We start from the raw sequence: 15,715 nt of genomic DNA on the forward strand, positions 1-15,715 counted from the left end.
ACCAGCTACAGTATTAAACGGTTCTTTCACAGCAAAGCATCAGTAATAATCCAATAATATATGACACTCTGAAAAGAGCCAATCTGCCTCTTAATGAGTACTTTTACAATTGATACTTTAAAAAAAAAGTACATTTTGCTGCCCATACTTTTGTACATCTACTAAAGTAAAAGTTTCAATGCAGGGATTTTTACATGTGTAATTATTACTTTTAATTAAAGCATAAGGTTTGGTTTATTCTATATTTCTCTTATTGTCAATAAGAAAAAAAGACAAAACCAACAGTGTGCGAGTCTGTTTCTCTGTGCTTCCCTAACTTGTCTGAGACACTCAGACCCAAGTCCATTCATGCCCTCTTAAGACGTAAATCTATAAATAAAAATGGTCACAAATATATAGTTTCATTTTTAATGAAGGCTAAATGATTTTCTAAAACAGCTGAGCTCTAGTTTTTAGCAAAGGTTAGTCCAACGTGACTAAATAGTGCATTCGTTAGGGACTATTTCAGCCATGGATTAATACACATTAGTGAGTATTTGCGTCACCTCGAAAGGGTAACTGACCCAAAACAAACTACTGTGCCTGTTTTCATGTTAATGTGGGAACATGTCACCCAGTGCAACCGTGTGACTCTTGTGTTTTTAATAGTTGGTGTGAAGGCACAGAGCAGCAAGCTATATCAGGCACTGGCTACACAGGCAAGTTAGTAGGATATCAGAATCAGAATCAGCTTTATTGACCAAGTATGTTAGGAATTTGACTCCAGTTTCTAGTGGCTCTCAATGTACTTACACACAACAATCTTCAGAAAGATACACAAGGACAACAAGCCAAACAAAGATAATTAAACATAAGCATTTCACTATTATGTGCGAGCAAACGGGTGAAAAATACATACGTATAGAAACAAGTGGACAACAACATACAACATCTATATACAGGTGAAACCATTTCTGTGAATTGTAAACAGAATACAAATAGTGCAAAAGTGTGTAAGAGTGCAAATAGATCGGAAATAAATATTGAATGGAGTGCTGGGATGAATATTGTATGGGTAAAAATACTTATACAATATCAATAATAATTTGTGTCTGTTTTTTTCACAAAAAATTCAACTACATAGTCAGAAATTCTTAAAAATTACATTTACTCCTTCTCCCTTAAAAATCCAGAATCTATGAATTTGTAGATGTTTTCATTTTCAAAAGTCTAACTGTTGGACACAGGATGTCTCCTTCACTGAAAAGTCCATCCTCAGTGTTTGTGCACTGGATACTTCAAGTTTCCACGTCACACTTGTGTAAGTTGTATACTAGACCATGACTGTCTTAAACTAGTTGTGATGTCACAAATCATGCTCATAGATACGCCCCTTTAACTTAGATTCTTCAGTGAGCACAGAAAAACTTTCCACTTTCAGCAGATGAATGTGTCTTGTTCCTACATTTGGATGTTTGAGCTTCACTGTGCAGAATGATGTCTGTGCATAGTTTGACACTGAAAGACTGTTTATATATTCATCTGCTGAAAGTGGAAAGTTTCTCTGTGTTGGGCCTAGTTTGGAAGCCAATCGTGGTCCAGTATGAAAGCCTCCAGTGTAAATACACTGAGAATGTACTTTAAAGTGAAGTAAGAGACATCTTGTGTCCAGAAGTTAAACTTTTGCAATGAAAAATATTTGCATGCTCATAGATTCTGGATATTTAGTGAGGGAGAAGGAATAGATGCCACTTTTAGGATTTTAACATAGTAATTATACATTTTTTGTGGGAAAAAACATATCAGACACACATTATTGTTCCAAGCAGATCATTTTTATAAGTCTTAATACATGTGTGGAGGAGATCTTAGTACCTTTTCTACCACTGATTTCTCCTATATATAGATTTATAAGTAATTTGAATTGCCTGGCAAAGAGACTGTATTCATTAAAATCCAAAAACAACAGCACAGACATTTCATGAGTGATTGCATGTAAAACTGGCCTCAGGGTATTCCCCAGTCTGTCTATTTCAGTGCTGTCTCACAGCTCTGCGGTTCTGCGTCCATAAACCGGCCGTCGACGTGATGACGTAGAGGTGCGGCGTCCCACAGCAGGATCAACACAAACGCCGACCGACCGACTCAGAGCAGCGAAGGTCTCAGAGCCGAAGAACCAACTGCAGCCAGTTCATATAAAAATAAGATTTGGACTCATTCGATACGGCGGGATGCTTATGAAAGTGTAGTTTCCGTGTTTGTTGGTGTCGACGGAGCTGATAGAAGTCAAAAAATACAATTAAAAGAAACTCGGGGAGCCCCGTAATTCGGGTAAGCAGTTTCTGGAAGCTACCAGCTAGCTAACTGAGCAGGCTAACAAGTGTAGCAGCGAAGCTAGTTGGCTGGCCATATTGTTGATGTTCTTTTGTTTTACAAAGTTTTGTATCTCATTTGTTAAGCTTTGTCCGTCGTGCACTTATCATAAAAACTAGTTTTAGTAGTTTAACACAATAAGGTCACATACTATTGGTGTTAAAACTATAATTGGTTATAATTGTTGGAAACAGCCGGTGTTGTGTTGTTTGTGTTTTTAGCTATGCTTGCGTAATTTAGCTAGCTGTTGCTGACCAAAGACTTGAACAATAGCTCTCCTGTGTGGCATTGCGGTTTGGACTTGCATCAGATCTTTAAATAATTGTTTTGTGTCAATTAAGCCAGCTTTATTTATCCTAACTAATCCCTACATTCAAGCAACGCAAACAAGTAATGACTCAGAGGTATTTTACTTAGTGGGTTTGTTGCGCACAACTTTTTGAACTTCTTAAGGGGTTGACTCACTTGTCACCAAACTCCATGAATGAAGAGCAGCCTCTCAGAGCCTAAAGGTGAGGGTTCAGATTTGCCTTGAAGCCCTGGAAGAACCGGTGTCACCATGTAACCTAAGAGGAGTGTTGTGAAATGTGACTGAACAGCATAAAGATCTAGTAAACATGCACATGTGTAGTTACAAAATACTGTGCAGGCATGGGACCTCTTGTGTGTGTGTGTGTGTGTGTTATGTTGGACGGTTGCATGTTATGCTCCCGCTGACCAATCTGTATGCTTACTGAATAAATATTTGCCATGGCATGCGTGTACTTTGTCAAGGCTTGTGATACAAATATGTTTATGTCTTTGTTTCAGGGTTGAACTCTTCACCCCTTTTCCCTGCCAGAATCAGTTGGGCAAGGAGAAATCAAGTCAAAATGGAGAATCTGCACCCCCACTGCCTTAAATGCATCAACAGAAGATGCATGGTAAGACCAGAGACCGGTGTTTCCTGCGACCTCATTGGCTGCCCCCTTGTCTGTGGGGCAGTTTTCCATTCGTGCAAGCTAGAGGAACATCGTTTACTGTGTCCGTATGAACGGCTGCCATGCCTAAACAGTGGGTTTGGCTGCCCGTTCTCTATCGCAAGGATCAAGATGGCACAACACCTTGAGACTTGCCCAGCAAGTATAGTGTGTTGTACTATGGAGTGGAACCGCTGGCCTGTGAGCTACGCCGATCGCAAGTCCTATGAAAACTTGAGCAAAGACTTTGATGAGGTGGAGCAGCTAGACATGGCCCTGGCCCTGCAGGATCAGAGGATGCTATTAGAGTCCCTGAAGGTCACGACCACTGTGTCAAAGAACGGAGATAAGGAAGTGGATGAAAGTGACAAAATGGCCACAGCATCAAGTGTAACAGAGACAGTGTTGGGTAACGGAACAATGGAAATGGAAGAGGAGCCTTATAACGAGTTGTATAGGGCCTCAGTGGAGACAAGTAGAAGTTTAGCAGCAGCCTTGGACATTCTCACTAATTCTAAGGATATTGAAGTAATTGTTGGAAATTTGAATGGGGAAAAGACAGATAAGAACGGCGAACTCCACAATGGGGAAAATGGTGACTGTCACACTGATTATGTTGCTGAAGGTGGAAAGAATGTAGATATGCAAGAGAGTGACTCTGATTCAGATTGTGAGCTTGGAGCAGTGGGTGGAGTGGATTGCGCAGTGGGGACGGATGGAGATGATGGCATCAGCTGGGCAGAAGAAAATGATTTTGTGGAGTTGTTTTTTGAAGAGAAAGAAGACCTTATCAGCGAGCCAGTAAACGGTTCCAACCTTGTCTGGCCAGAGATGCCTCAGAATTACATGCCTGTTGTAGCACTGGAACCTCCAGTTCCTCAGCAAGCACCACTTTCACCTCCACTGCCATTCCTGCTGTCTGATCACGTAAGAAACAACTTCTTACAACATTTGCCCTCTGAACTCAGGTATAGGTGCTTGGAGCGCAAACTACAGAATGTAGAAGTGCTTAGAGGGATAAGTATGTTTACATTTAACGGACGCCGGGCTCTGCTGTCAGACCCATATTTGTTCAGAGCAAAGATGGAGGACAAGGCAGTAGACACATCTGACCTGGAAGTAGCAGACGACCCCATGGGCCTCCACGGCATTGATCTCATCACTGCTGCATTGCTCTTTTGCCTCGGTGACTCTCCAGGAGGCCGAGGAATCTCAGACAGCAGGTTTGTAGATGGCTACCACATTGATTTTGGTACGCAGACATTCTCCTTTCCTTCAGCCATTCTCGCAACCAACACCATGGTGGGGGATATCGCTTCAGCCTCGGCGTGCGATCACGCCAGCCCACAGCTTTCCAACCCAAGCCCCTTCCACACTCTTAGACTGGACCTGGTGCTTGAATGTGTGGCTCGATACCAAACCAAGCAGCGCTCCATGTTCACATTTGTGTGTGGGCAGTTGTTCCGGCGGGATGAGTTCTCATCTCATTTCAAAAATGTTCACGGGGATATCCACGCTGGACTCAATGGTTGGATGGAGCAACGCTGCCCCTTGGCCTATTATGGCTGCACCTACTCCCAAAGACGATTCTGCCCTTCAGTACAGGGCTTCCGAATCATCCACGACAGGCACCTCGGCTCTTTTGGGGTTCAGCCTGGTCAACCCCTAAAAACTGGGGTCCCAAGAAACACCTGCCACTTTGGCTCCAAGTGCGATCAGTTCAGCGGTCTTCCATTTGAGGTGTTGCAACATGTAGCAAGCTTCCTGGACAGCTTCAGCTTGTGTCAGCTGTCCAGAGTGTCCCGCACCATGAGGGATGTGTGTGCCAGCCTGCTCCAGATGCGTGGCATGGTCGTCCTGCTGTGGGAGAAGAAACGGCGTGCTGATGGGTCTCCTTCATGGCAGATCACAGACAAGGTTAGTTATTATTATTTTAATAAACACATTTGATAATCAGCTTCACGCACCTGCTGTGTTGCTATAGCTGTAATCCTAATGCATGAGAAGTAATAGTCAATTCGTTGTTTGTCCTTCAGGTGTGGAGATTCAGCACAGCTTTCGGTACAGTGAACGAGTGGAAGTTTGCCAACATTGCCAGCATGGCCGACCACCTCAAAAAGTGCAAGTTCAATACGATTGCCCGTCGGGAGGAGGCGATCCCTCTGCCATGCATGTGTTTCACCAGAGAGCTCACAAAAGAAGGGAGGTGTTTACGTTCAGTTCTCAAACCAGTAGCATAAGCGATCCTTTTAATATAAAGTGAGCTTTTTGACATTTGAGACCATCAGAACTCAAATACAGATGTATTTTCCTCCAGTGTTTACAGATGTTAGAAATACCAGTCACTCCCAACCTCAAAAAGAAAAAACTCCTGGTTGGAAGTCAGAAACTGTTTGTTCTTTGCTTCACAGTGAAAGAAAATTTTCACACCCATAAATAAGACAAAGCCAGTGTTGGGCCGATTAATTTTTCAGGCTGACATGCTGCAATCACAAGTCGGCACTGTAAACAAGCTGATTGAAGAGCGAGCCTTGTATCTTCCACTCACTGGATTTATGAATACCAGTGTTGTACCCTTATCTAACTCTGACTTTGTGTAAATAATCAGATGTTTTGATGTAGGATTTTTTATTTTTATATCAAAAAGTCAGTACTGTGCTACATTGGAGGTAAGAGTAGAGCCTTAACTTGTGATACACTTGATCTTCTAGTCATGAGGTTGTTCAGAATATCTCGGTGAGATTTCTCAGCTGCTTCTAGCTGGAACAGTTTACTGGTATCTTGCACGGTTTTATATCTTATCCTGATACCTAGAGCGACCATATGTGTACTACTTAGAGCTCATAGATTTCATGGCTTTAATTCTCCATTTTAAGACTGACCAAACATCTGTTGTAGCTGTGCACAATGTATGCCGTTTTACAGGCCGAATATATTCACTGTGGTTGTTGACTTCTGTTCACCAGCATAAGCATGTCACCATCATGTTTGGTGTTTTTTAAATGTAGTGTGTTTTGTGGTTTGGCACATGCTGCTCAAGTTATATCCATAACAAAGGTGGTCCATCTTTCTTGTATCTCACTTCTGACTAATGGGCTGGCATGTTAGTCAAGTGAGAGATGAAATAACACTATTCACCAGCCAAATGGCAGTACTGTTTAGCTGTGGTTGGCTTGTGGTTTGTCTCTTCTACTAGCTACTTTGATGCGTAACCAGCAATTGTTTGTAGGTTCTTTTATCCAAAAAAAGTGTAACAACTAGTAAAATGAATGTACTCAGTGAGTTTAAGAATCCATCAGTGACTGTGGTTAGTGAGCAGAAAACTCTGTTTCCTTCCCTCAGTGTCAGACCTCAAAAAACAAACCCTGCAGGCCAGGCGTTAAGAAGTATAACGGGCACACGCTTCCCTCCAACTAATGAACATCACTAATTATGTTTATAATCATTATTTATCATGGTTGAAATTTATTTTTGGCACTCCACTGTGTTCAAATGTTAGTGTCTCAGGGTTTTAGCATGAAGCTTTGTCAGTAGGTGCTGACCAACACTAGCAGTGGATTGTGTTTAGTCAAGAAAACAGCTGACAGTAACACATTGTCACATACTCGTCAGCTACTTGATTATTGTGCGGTCTTAGAACTGACTGGTGTACCGCTCAGTATTATTATAACATAATAGTGTGTGTTGCAGTGCTGGACTAACATATTACAGTGCATTCAAAAAGTAATCACACCCCTTTCACTTTTTCCACATTTTGTTACGTTGCAGCCTTTCATTTTTTTCAAATTTTTTAAAAAGGAAACACTGAAATATCACGTTGACATTCAGACCCTTTACTCAGTACATAGTTGAAGCACCTTTGGTAGCAATTACAGCCTCAAGTCTTCTTGGGTATGACGCGACAAGCTTTGCACACCTGGAGTCCAGTCAGCAAAAATGCTGTTTGAATCTTGTTCGATCAGGCTTGTCGAACACCTTTTTAAATATATTTTGTGTAATACAAATACAAAAATAATACAAAATTAGTTGAATATCACAAGAGTAACTGATTACTCATGAGGAGAAAAACAATGATATTCCTTTGAGAAAAAAAAGTGTGTTTTTGTTTGTTTTTATATTTCTGAAGTTTGATGTAAAGCCCAGGCAATGTTGGAACTAAACTGTCTTTTTATTCTTAGAAGTCCCAATCTGTGTTTATTTTTTTTTTTGTACTGGTACTCTCATTTTTGAAAGAAAAAAAAATCTGCCTCTGTAACGTCTAGACTTGTATTTGCATTATTGATTTGCACATGAAGGCATGTACTGTAAAATTTAAATCCTATTGCTCGGGGTTGTCTTTGCTCAAGTAGCAGGAGTTAATACTCCCTCATGTTTTGCATGTTTGAGTTTGGTGTCTTTGGAAAAAAATATTTCAGTCAGTTGAGTCAAGTTGCAGCCTCATTTATATTATATACAGTTTATTTCTCAGGCACAGTGCATTGGTTTAGTACATTTTCATATTAAGTTGCATTTTTTTATGTCTTGTATCAGGTTTAATCCTGTGAAATGTGTGAGCAGAATGAGAACCTGAGCATTTAATCAGTCTTTTGCTCTACTGAGGTTCATACAATGTTAAGACAAATGTGTTTCTGCAGCACACTTCTTTTGTTTTTTTAGTGATGCAGTCGGTCTTTGCAGGCACCTGGAGTGTATCAACATCTTCATCAGCGTTTTTAAGTTTTGTTTTCACTCCTGCTGAAGTGTGTTTTCACCACAATATGCCAGCTTCATTTGTTTGACTTTTGAAGCATTTTAATAAAGAGGCTCTCAGTTTTTAAATGTTCGTTTTTGACCTTTTTTATTGCAGTAGTTCTTAATGTTTCAATGTCTCAAAACTTTCAAGGGCCAAGACCAAAGGTTTCCATCCCAGCCAAATCCTAATATATGTTTTATTTATGGATTACAGGCACAAAACAAAATCCAAGGGATAACATGTTAAAGTGAAAACACTTATTTCCAACATGGTCACAAGGTGTTAAAAAACAAAGAAACACAACACATTCAACCTTAAACTAAGAAATAAAACACATACAGTGTTTAAATTAAAAAAAACAATGACACCCACATCAACTTAAGTACAGAAATTTTACACCATTCAATGTATCCTGAACAACACAGATCAGCTGCTTCTAGGTGATCTGTTTCAACAGGGGAGCTTCCTGGTTAAAAATGAAGACTGGTGAAAGGTAGCTGTGTCCACATCCTGCAGGTGTGTGATTAAATTAAACAAAGTAAAAATAGAAAAGTATCTGCACACTGGATTTAAGCTCCCGAAACTTGATTTGACTGAAAAAGACATTTCAAGTGTGCACAAAATTGATTACATCCTGAAGATATCACAGTCAAGCGATCGAACAAAACAAAAAAGTCAATTATTACAATACAAGCATCCAGATACATTATATAAAATTGAAGTAGTTGCAAAAAAAAGTTATAGAAGAAGGTTGAAATTTTGCCTTTTTGGGACTTAATCCAGTGTGTCCAATCGAGTGATACTAATCATGAATGCAGACAGGTGATTCAATGCTGTTTCACTACAGTCAGACATAAGTTAAATGAACAGTTTAGTGACAACATGTTTCCATCTCCTACAGCTAGATGGCGCCAGACCGACACAGTTCAGTTGATCCTTTGTCCAGACAGAAATATTACTGCAGTCCTTCCAATGATTGATTCGCCTCGTTGAGTTGTATTTATACGATGCAGGTCAAATACATTTAAAGCCCTGTCAATGTTAAATATAATTACAAGTACACTATATTCACATGTAACTGGATAGTGATATAAATAGAAGCTTTTAAAGTAATAATTAACAATGCAGAGATCTGTTCCCTCTTGTGTTGGCCATCATTGCATCATCAGAAAACAATGAACACATTTTATTGTTCTCTAATGTGAGCTTTTCTCACTTCAGGGGTGGTACGGTGTGTACTGAAAACATGTTATGTGTGGTGGGGCTGTCTTTTTGTTTACATTTCACACATATGTGAATGCTGCCTTGAATTTAGATTGAGAGGAAATGGAAACTCATTTTCACAACCTATTTTAACAGCTATGCTGTGCTGCGTGACAACAGCTGAGTCAAGGTGTTTCCTCTGCGGTTTTTAAACGTGCACTTTTGTTAATTATAACTCATAGTAATGAGTTACCTTTAAAGGACCAGTGTGTAGGATTTAAAGGGATCTATTCGCAGACATATTGGCAGAAATTGAATATAATATTCATAAGTACGTTGTCATTAGTGTATAATCACCTGAAAATAAGAATTGTTGTGTTTTTGTTACCTTAGAATGAGCTCTTTAGTTATATCTACATAAAGCGGGTCCTCATCATGGATGGTCCTCATCCATAGAGTCCGCCATGTTGCACCGCCATGTTTCTACAGTAGCCTAGAACGGACAAACACTGGCTCTAGAGAGGCCTTTCGCGTTTTTCGCGAGTTTCACGGCCACCGTAGGTTCTACACGATTGGAAGGGGAGAGGAGGGGATGGGATGGGGGGTACCCTGGTTCTTCAATAGACTAAACCCAGAACCATAAACAATTTGTAAATAGCGTATTTCGTTGTCATCTACAATGAGAAACGGTATTGAGAAACAACTGGTTAGAAACAAGAGAATCGCAAAGTGGTGTAGAAAATGATCCTATTCCAAGTGGCAGCTTTAGGACAGGAAACTTATACTTAATCCTAAGTGTTGTGCGTTTTAAATTGTGAGAAAACAAGATGTGCCATGGTAATACAGCGGACCAATCGGCAGCGACATGGCAATCAAACAGGTACTTGTTGACCCCCCGGAGGAGGAGAAGTCTGGACAAATCTTAGCGCCTCCCCAGTGGAACATACTGGACTTATGATCTGACCACACTTTATACCAGATCACTGAACTCTATACACTTTATTGGATTTCACTTAAAATGTACAAGATTAGGAAATATATCTGGAATTATTTCTTATCAGAAATAAGCAATAAAGCCCAAACAGTGATAAAGATCTTTACTTATAATATATATATGTATATATATAACATATATATATATATGTAAGCCAGTGGTATTACTTCTCACTCGGGATGAACAACATCTCAACAGCGTCTCTTCCGAGGATTGCAACTGCTAAATTTAGCATTTCACCGTCTATACAGGCTTCACAATCAAACTATTGTTTATTATCATGTTTACCTGCGCAGGTGATCTGGTTAAAATTGCTGTTGTCTACCAGGAGTGGGGTTCGAACCCACGAGGACTATTGTCCATTGGATCTTAAGTCCAACGCCTTAACCACTCGGCCATCCTGGTGACGACATAGCGCCATCCATCAAACAAAGACAGTCCGAGTAGCTGGACAACAACAGAATACCAGGTAAACCCACCTGAGTAAACTCATGGCGCCGCAGTGCAAATAAAACCAGTCCTGCTACCAGTAAATGCCCACCACAAACCACACGGCGCTGCTGAGGAAGTGCAATCATTACAGCCCTGAAAGCCGTTTCAACACTGAGCAGAGGCAGTTATTCTGAAAACACCCACTGGCGTCTCTCCTGTGCTGTATGAGGAGTGATGCTCTCAGTCACGGAGCTTCAGTTCACCCGGTGATGAGTGGGAATCCCCCCCCAGTGACTGATGGACAGCCACACGTACAGGAAATAATGGTCTTTTAAATTTGATTATCATTTCACCCACATAACAGAGAGATAGGCCTGCTATGCAAACAGAAAGGACTCTGACCTAGTTTCACATTCTTTATTGGCACACTGCCTGGCTGAACATATGTACACACTGATTTGAATGCATGCTTTGTGTGGACAAATCTGAGAAAACCTGCCTGATTAATACAATCTGACTGACTTTGGTCGCGTGTGGCATTTAGGGCTGCAACTACCAACTATTTTCATTACAAATTAATCTGTCGATGTTTTCTCAATTAATCGATTACTTGTTTGGACTATAAAATGTCAGAAAATGGTGAAAAATTATGCTTTGTTTCTCAAAGCCCAAGGTGACATCTCTAAATGTCTTTTTTTGTCCTGACCAACAGTCCACAACCAAAAGATATTCAGTTTACTATCATAAAAGACTAAAGAAACCAGAAAATATTCACCTTTGAGAAGGCGGAATCAGAGACTTTGGACATTTTGTCTTAAAAATGACTAAAGACAATGAATTAATTTTCTGCGGATTGACTAATCGACTAAATGTTTCAGCTCTACTGGAGTTTTGACCTCTTCAGACTTATTTCCTTCTCTGTGCACCATGGCAGTAGGTGAAGTTGTGCCAGAAGTACCCACTCTTACACTACAGGGGGACATTTCACTGAACATCAAACAGGTCTGTTTCTGAGAAACAGTCTTTCGTGTGAAGCAACAGATCTTGAGAAACAGCAAGCTCTGGCCTATAGCTGGTGATAATAACAGCAATGGGTGGCCATTTTGAAGTTGCACAATCCACACAAATCTATCTTGCCTCCCCACCTAACCACAGTATGGTGTGATCACTGTATTACTAAAGACTTATTTAGCAATGGCTCTAAGAAGCAGACTTAAAGTTCAAGTTAAGCTACATTCAGGCTGTCAAAATTAGCCACCCAAAGGCATTTATTTAGAAATAAACCATATTATACATCACTTAAATATCTAAAAATAACATTAGAAAACATGAAAGCTGAAAGTGCAAGGACAAAGCTGAGTTATGCGTTAAATTATAGCGTAGATGTTTTTACAGTAATTGAGCTGTTCTCATTAAGATTCAGGAAATGCAGCACTCATATCACACTGTACACGTTTGCATTTGGACGTGTGGTTTGAACTGCTGATCTTTCTCAGACCAGCTCAGTGATGAAAATGATGAGTGTGAAATATGGACATCCAGTATATTCTGCCTAGTATTCATTGCCTTAAAATGAGGTCAATGCGTAGGAAGCTGATTTGAATCTAACCTTGATATTATCTGGACATTGAGAGATAAAAAAAAAAATAACAGTGATGCTGTGTCATTTGCAGCAAGGGAAGCAACAACAAAACAGTTTTTTGCATGGATGGTTTTTCTTGTACTTCACAGCCTTTTTGACTTGAATTGTGGCCTTGACAACATAGTCCTGAGTTGCACACACATTTGATTCTATATTATTCAGCATGCAGCCCTGCTCCTCCACCAGCAGGGCCATCTGGAAGAAAAGCTCATGAATGTCCCGGATGCGGCCCTCCAGCTCCAGCAGCTCCTTGTGCCGGTTCTCGATCTCCGTCAGAGCAGATCTGGCGGTCTTCCCCTCCAGCAGGAGATTGTCCGAGAAGACGTTCCACTTGCCCGTCTCGATCATCTCGTCTATCTGCTCCCTGGTCACCTCCTTGCCCATGATCTCCGCTTGCCTCTGGATGCGAGTCTTGCAGTTCTCCCTCTGTGCCATCTCGGCCGCGTTGTACTCAGACATGGCTTCGTGGAAGGCGCTGGTCAGAGAGAAATACTGCGAGCGAACCATGCGAGCCAGAGCCGAGGTGGGCCCGTGCTCCTCCTCCAGCTCCTTGCTCAGCTTCCCAAGCTTCTCCAGGCGTGCATAAATGCCCTCCCCTCTGGCCTTGATGTCACGTCCGAGCGCATTGGAGTCCCGTTTGATGCTGCTGATCCTCCTGACAGATGTGAGGAACCTGGTGTTCTGCTTCCCGAGACGCTTCACGTCCATTTTGAGCAGCAGCATCTCCTTCCTCATCACGTGGGCCTCTTTGTAGATGCCCTCCATCACATCGTCTCCCTCAAACACGATGGCATGTTGCTCCAGAGCAATCCCATCCTCATCAGAGTCATCGCCCTCCTCAGGCCCGCGCTCCTCTGCAGGCTTGGGGGTGATGGTATGCAGCTCAGACAGTCTGTCCCTCATCTCGCCTGCAAGGGGAGTCAGGAGCTTTAACTGACATCTTTAAACCTTTCTGTCAATTATTTTTTTTAAACTTTTAGGATCTTTCCTTCTCTTTCTTTAGTATCCTTTGCCTTATTAGCTCAGCCACCAATCACCTAAAATCTGGACACTATAACCTAGAAAGCCTTTCCATATTGGCACCCATATTGTCCAACCATCTTTTTATTACAGCATTTATAGATCTGGCTTTAGATCATGCCTGGCATGTAACAGGATTCAGTTAAAGATCATTGCATACAGTAGATGGAGTTGTGCATCTTTTGAACAGCTAGCATTAACATATAATTTTGCAAACACTCACTTTTATTGATATTTACAACTGATTTCCGAATGCAATCACTCCCATTGACACTTTATCATCATGTAATACAGAAACTAAGGGTATGATCTTCCAGATTTAAGAATTTATTGGTGAGTTGAAGCCTTAGTTGATAGATATACTAAAAGTTTGGGATTAACTGGACTAAAGGACTACACTACACAACTGTACATAAAGTAGTTAGTGTATAACTGGCTCCACCTCCACCAGCCACAACATTAAAATGATGCTTAATGCTCTGATGCATCAGCAAAAACAATCTAATAATGTAATGTATAATAATATGACAGTCACAGGGGGAATTTTCTGCATAATGAGCACTGATAATAGTACTTAGATAAGGTCTTGAATGCAGGACTTTCACTTGCAGTACAAGTCTTGAACTGGTGTTGCATTGATACTTTTACTCAAGGAAAACATCTGAGTGCTTCTTCCACCATCATGCCTGATCTCAAGTAATTGGAAAAATCTAAATCCCCCTTCTCATGGCAGGTGGTTGGAAGATGTCATGTTCCATTTAGAAACCATAAGAGGAAAATCTGTTAGGTTTAGGAAAATACTGACACCCTTCACATCCTGTTTTGCTATGATCACCAGGATAAAAAAAAATTTGGATATTGTCATATACATGTGCAAGAATTTCAGATTTTGTGAATGAGCTGTATCAACATGTAGGCTACTATGTGTTAATATCATTTTAATGCATTGCAGCTTGTTGGGGAGAGATGGGTGGACTGGGTGGGGTTGTGGATTTCAAAGATTTCTAAAATATTCTGTGCACTATATTGAGTTTTTTCTCATGGGACACCTTTTTGTATAGAGCTTGGAAAATTCAATAAAAGTAATTATTTTCTAAAAACCTTCAGGGCTTCAGCAACTTATTTAGTCCTATAAAACTTAGACGTACTTTCTTCTTAAGAGACACGGTTCAGTAGCTATCTGTTTTTTAACTCCTCAAAAGGAAACTGACAAGTTACTTCCTCAGCTGTGACGTTTTCATCGCAGATAGAAATTAATTACAGGGCGTCGACTTAAAAGAGCAGTGAAAGAAACTGTTTGAGCAGCATTAGTGGGGTGCAGTTAATGTTCAAAATGTTTTTAGGACAGGAATAAATCAGATGAACAAACCTTAAAGCATCACTGGCCGTTACAAGTGAGGATAATGAGGAGAATATAAAGTAAACAGAAATCCGCCTGTACTATAGTGGCCAGTTCTGAGCCTACAAATCAGTTAATCGATTATATCAGCCAATATATTAAATATCACAACCATACAACAAAAAACAGAAGACACGTACCTTGCTTGTTGTGTTTCCCTCCGACGGTCTTACACCAATAGATTCGCTAAAGCAGAAGAGGCGACCACGAAAAAACTCATTTCCTCTTTTTTCTCTCCGTTAAATCTCCAAATTTCAACATAAACAAAGGTCAAGTGTGTGCATTAAATGAGGTCTCGCAGTCAAGACATTAAGCTGACACACTGACAGCCTGCAGCATATAGCAACAGGTATATTAGTGCGGAAGATCACGCCCTCCCCCCTCATTTCACACGCTTCACAGCCTCCCCTGCTTTGAGTCAAGGAAGACTTTTTTTTTTTTTTTTGAATATCAAAGCGCGCTGGTGACTTTCAAATTATGTAATGAGGATGTTAAGACTTCGATTTGTGAGCTGTTTATTGTCAGGATGGCATATGAGAGACACAAACCTTTTAAAAGCTTTTTCAGAAATAAGAAACCTTTTGAAGTCTTCCACAAATCAGACAAGTAAAACAATTAAAGAGTCATTATCTAACAATTCAAAGTTCAATCTTGACCTTGAAAACAGCAGTTGACAAAGTAGTCTCATCACAAGGTCCATTTAGTGGCTGACTTGGAGCTTTTGACAGTGGTGGAGGAAGGATTCACATCCTTTAATCTAGTGGTTCTCAAAGTGGGGTACAGGGACCCCCAGGCATCCTTTAGGGGGTTCCAGGGGGTCCCCAGCAAAAAGGGGAACAATATATTTTCACTATAATTCCATCCATAAGTAACACAATGACAGAATGTATGAATATTTTGGTCATAGGTTTCATATACTCTATGTAATAAAACATCTAAAAGCAAAAATCTTATCAGAGGGGGGTCCGTGGTCTGATTTGTG

The 15,715-nt window shown here is 40.6% G+C and overlaps 2 protein-coding genes and 1 non-coding gene across 3 annotated transcripts; 1 reads left to right on the forward strand and 2 right to left on the reverse strand.

Moving 5' to 3' along the window:
• The first annotated feature begins 2,086 nt into the window (after window positions 1-2,086).
• fbxo30a (F-box protein 30a) lies at window positions 2,087-8,129 on the forward strand. Its single transcript, XM_067613261.1, has 3 exons — window positions 2,087-2,310; window positions 3,163-5,228; window positions 5,348-8,129. The coding sequence occupies exons 2-3, from the start codon at window positions 3,225-3,227 to the stop codon at window positions 5,549-5,551; spliced, it is 2,208 nt and encodes a 735-aa protein (XP_067469362.1). The 5' UTR covers window positions 2,087-2,310; window positions 3,163-3,224; the 3' UTR covers window positions 5,552-8,129.
• Window positions 8,130-10,562: 2,433 nt separating this feature from the next.
• Window positions 10,563-10,645, reverse strand: trnal-uaa (transfer RNA leucine (anticodon UAA)). The gene has a single exon. It is a non-coding gene; the product is annotated as a tRNA-Leu (tRNA).
• Window positions 10,646-12,322: 1,677 nt separating this feature from the next.
• stx11a (syntaxin 11a) lies at window positions 12,323-15,390 on the reverse strand. The gene is made up of 2 exons (XM_067613262.1): window positions 14,874-15,390; window positions 12,323-13,222 (listed from the first exon to the last, which is right to left on the reverse strand). Exon 2 carries the CDS (start codon window positions 13,215-13,217, stop codon window positions 12,336-12,338), a length of 882 nt encoding a protein of 293 aa, XP_067469363.1. The 5' UTR covers window positions 13,218-13,222; window positions 14,874-15,390; the 3' UTR covers window positions 12,323-12,335.
• Between the last annotated feature and the right edge of the window lie 325 nt (window positions 15,391-15,715).

This window comes from Thunnus thynnus, chromosome 16 (assembly GCF_963924715.1).
Source record: "Thunnus thynnus chromosome 16, fThuThy2.1, whole genome shotgun sequence".
NCBI classification, from domain to species: domain Eukaryota; kingdom Metazoa; phylum Chordata; class Actinopteri; order Scombriformes; family Scombridae; genus Thunnus; species Thunnus thynnus.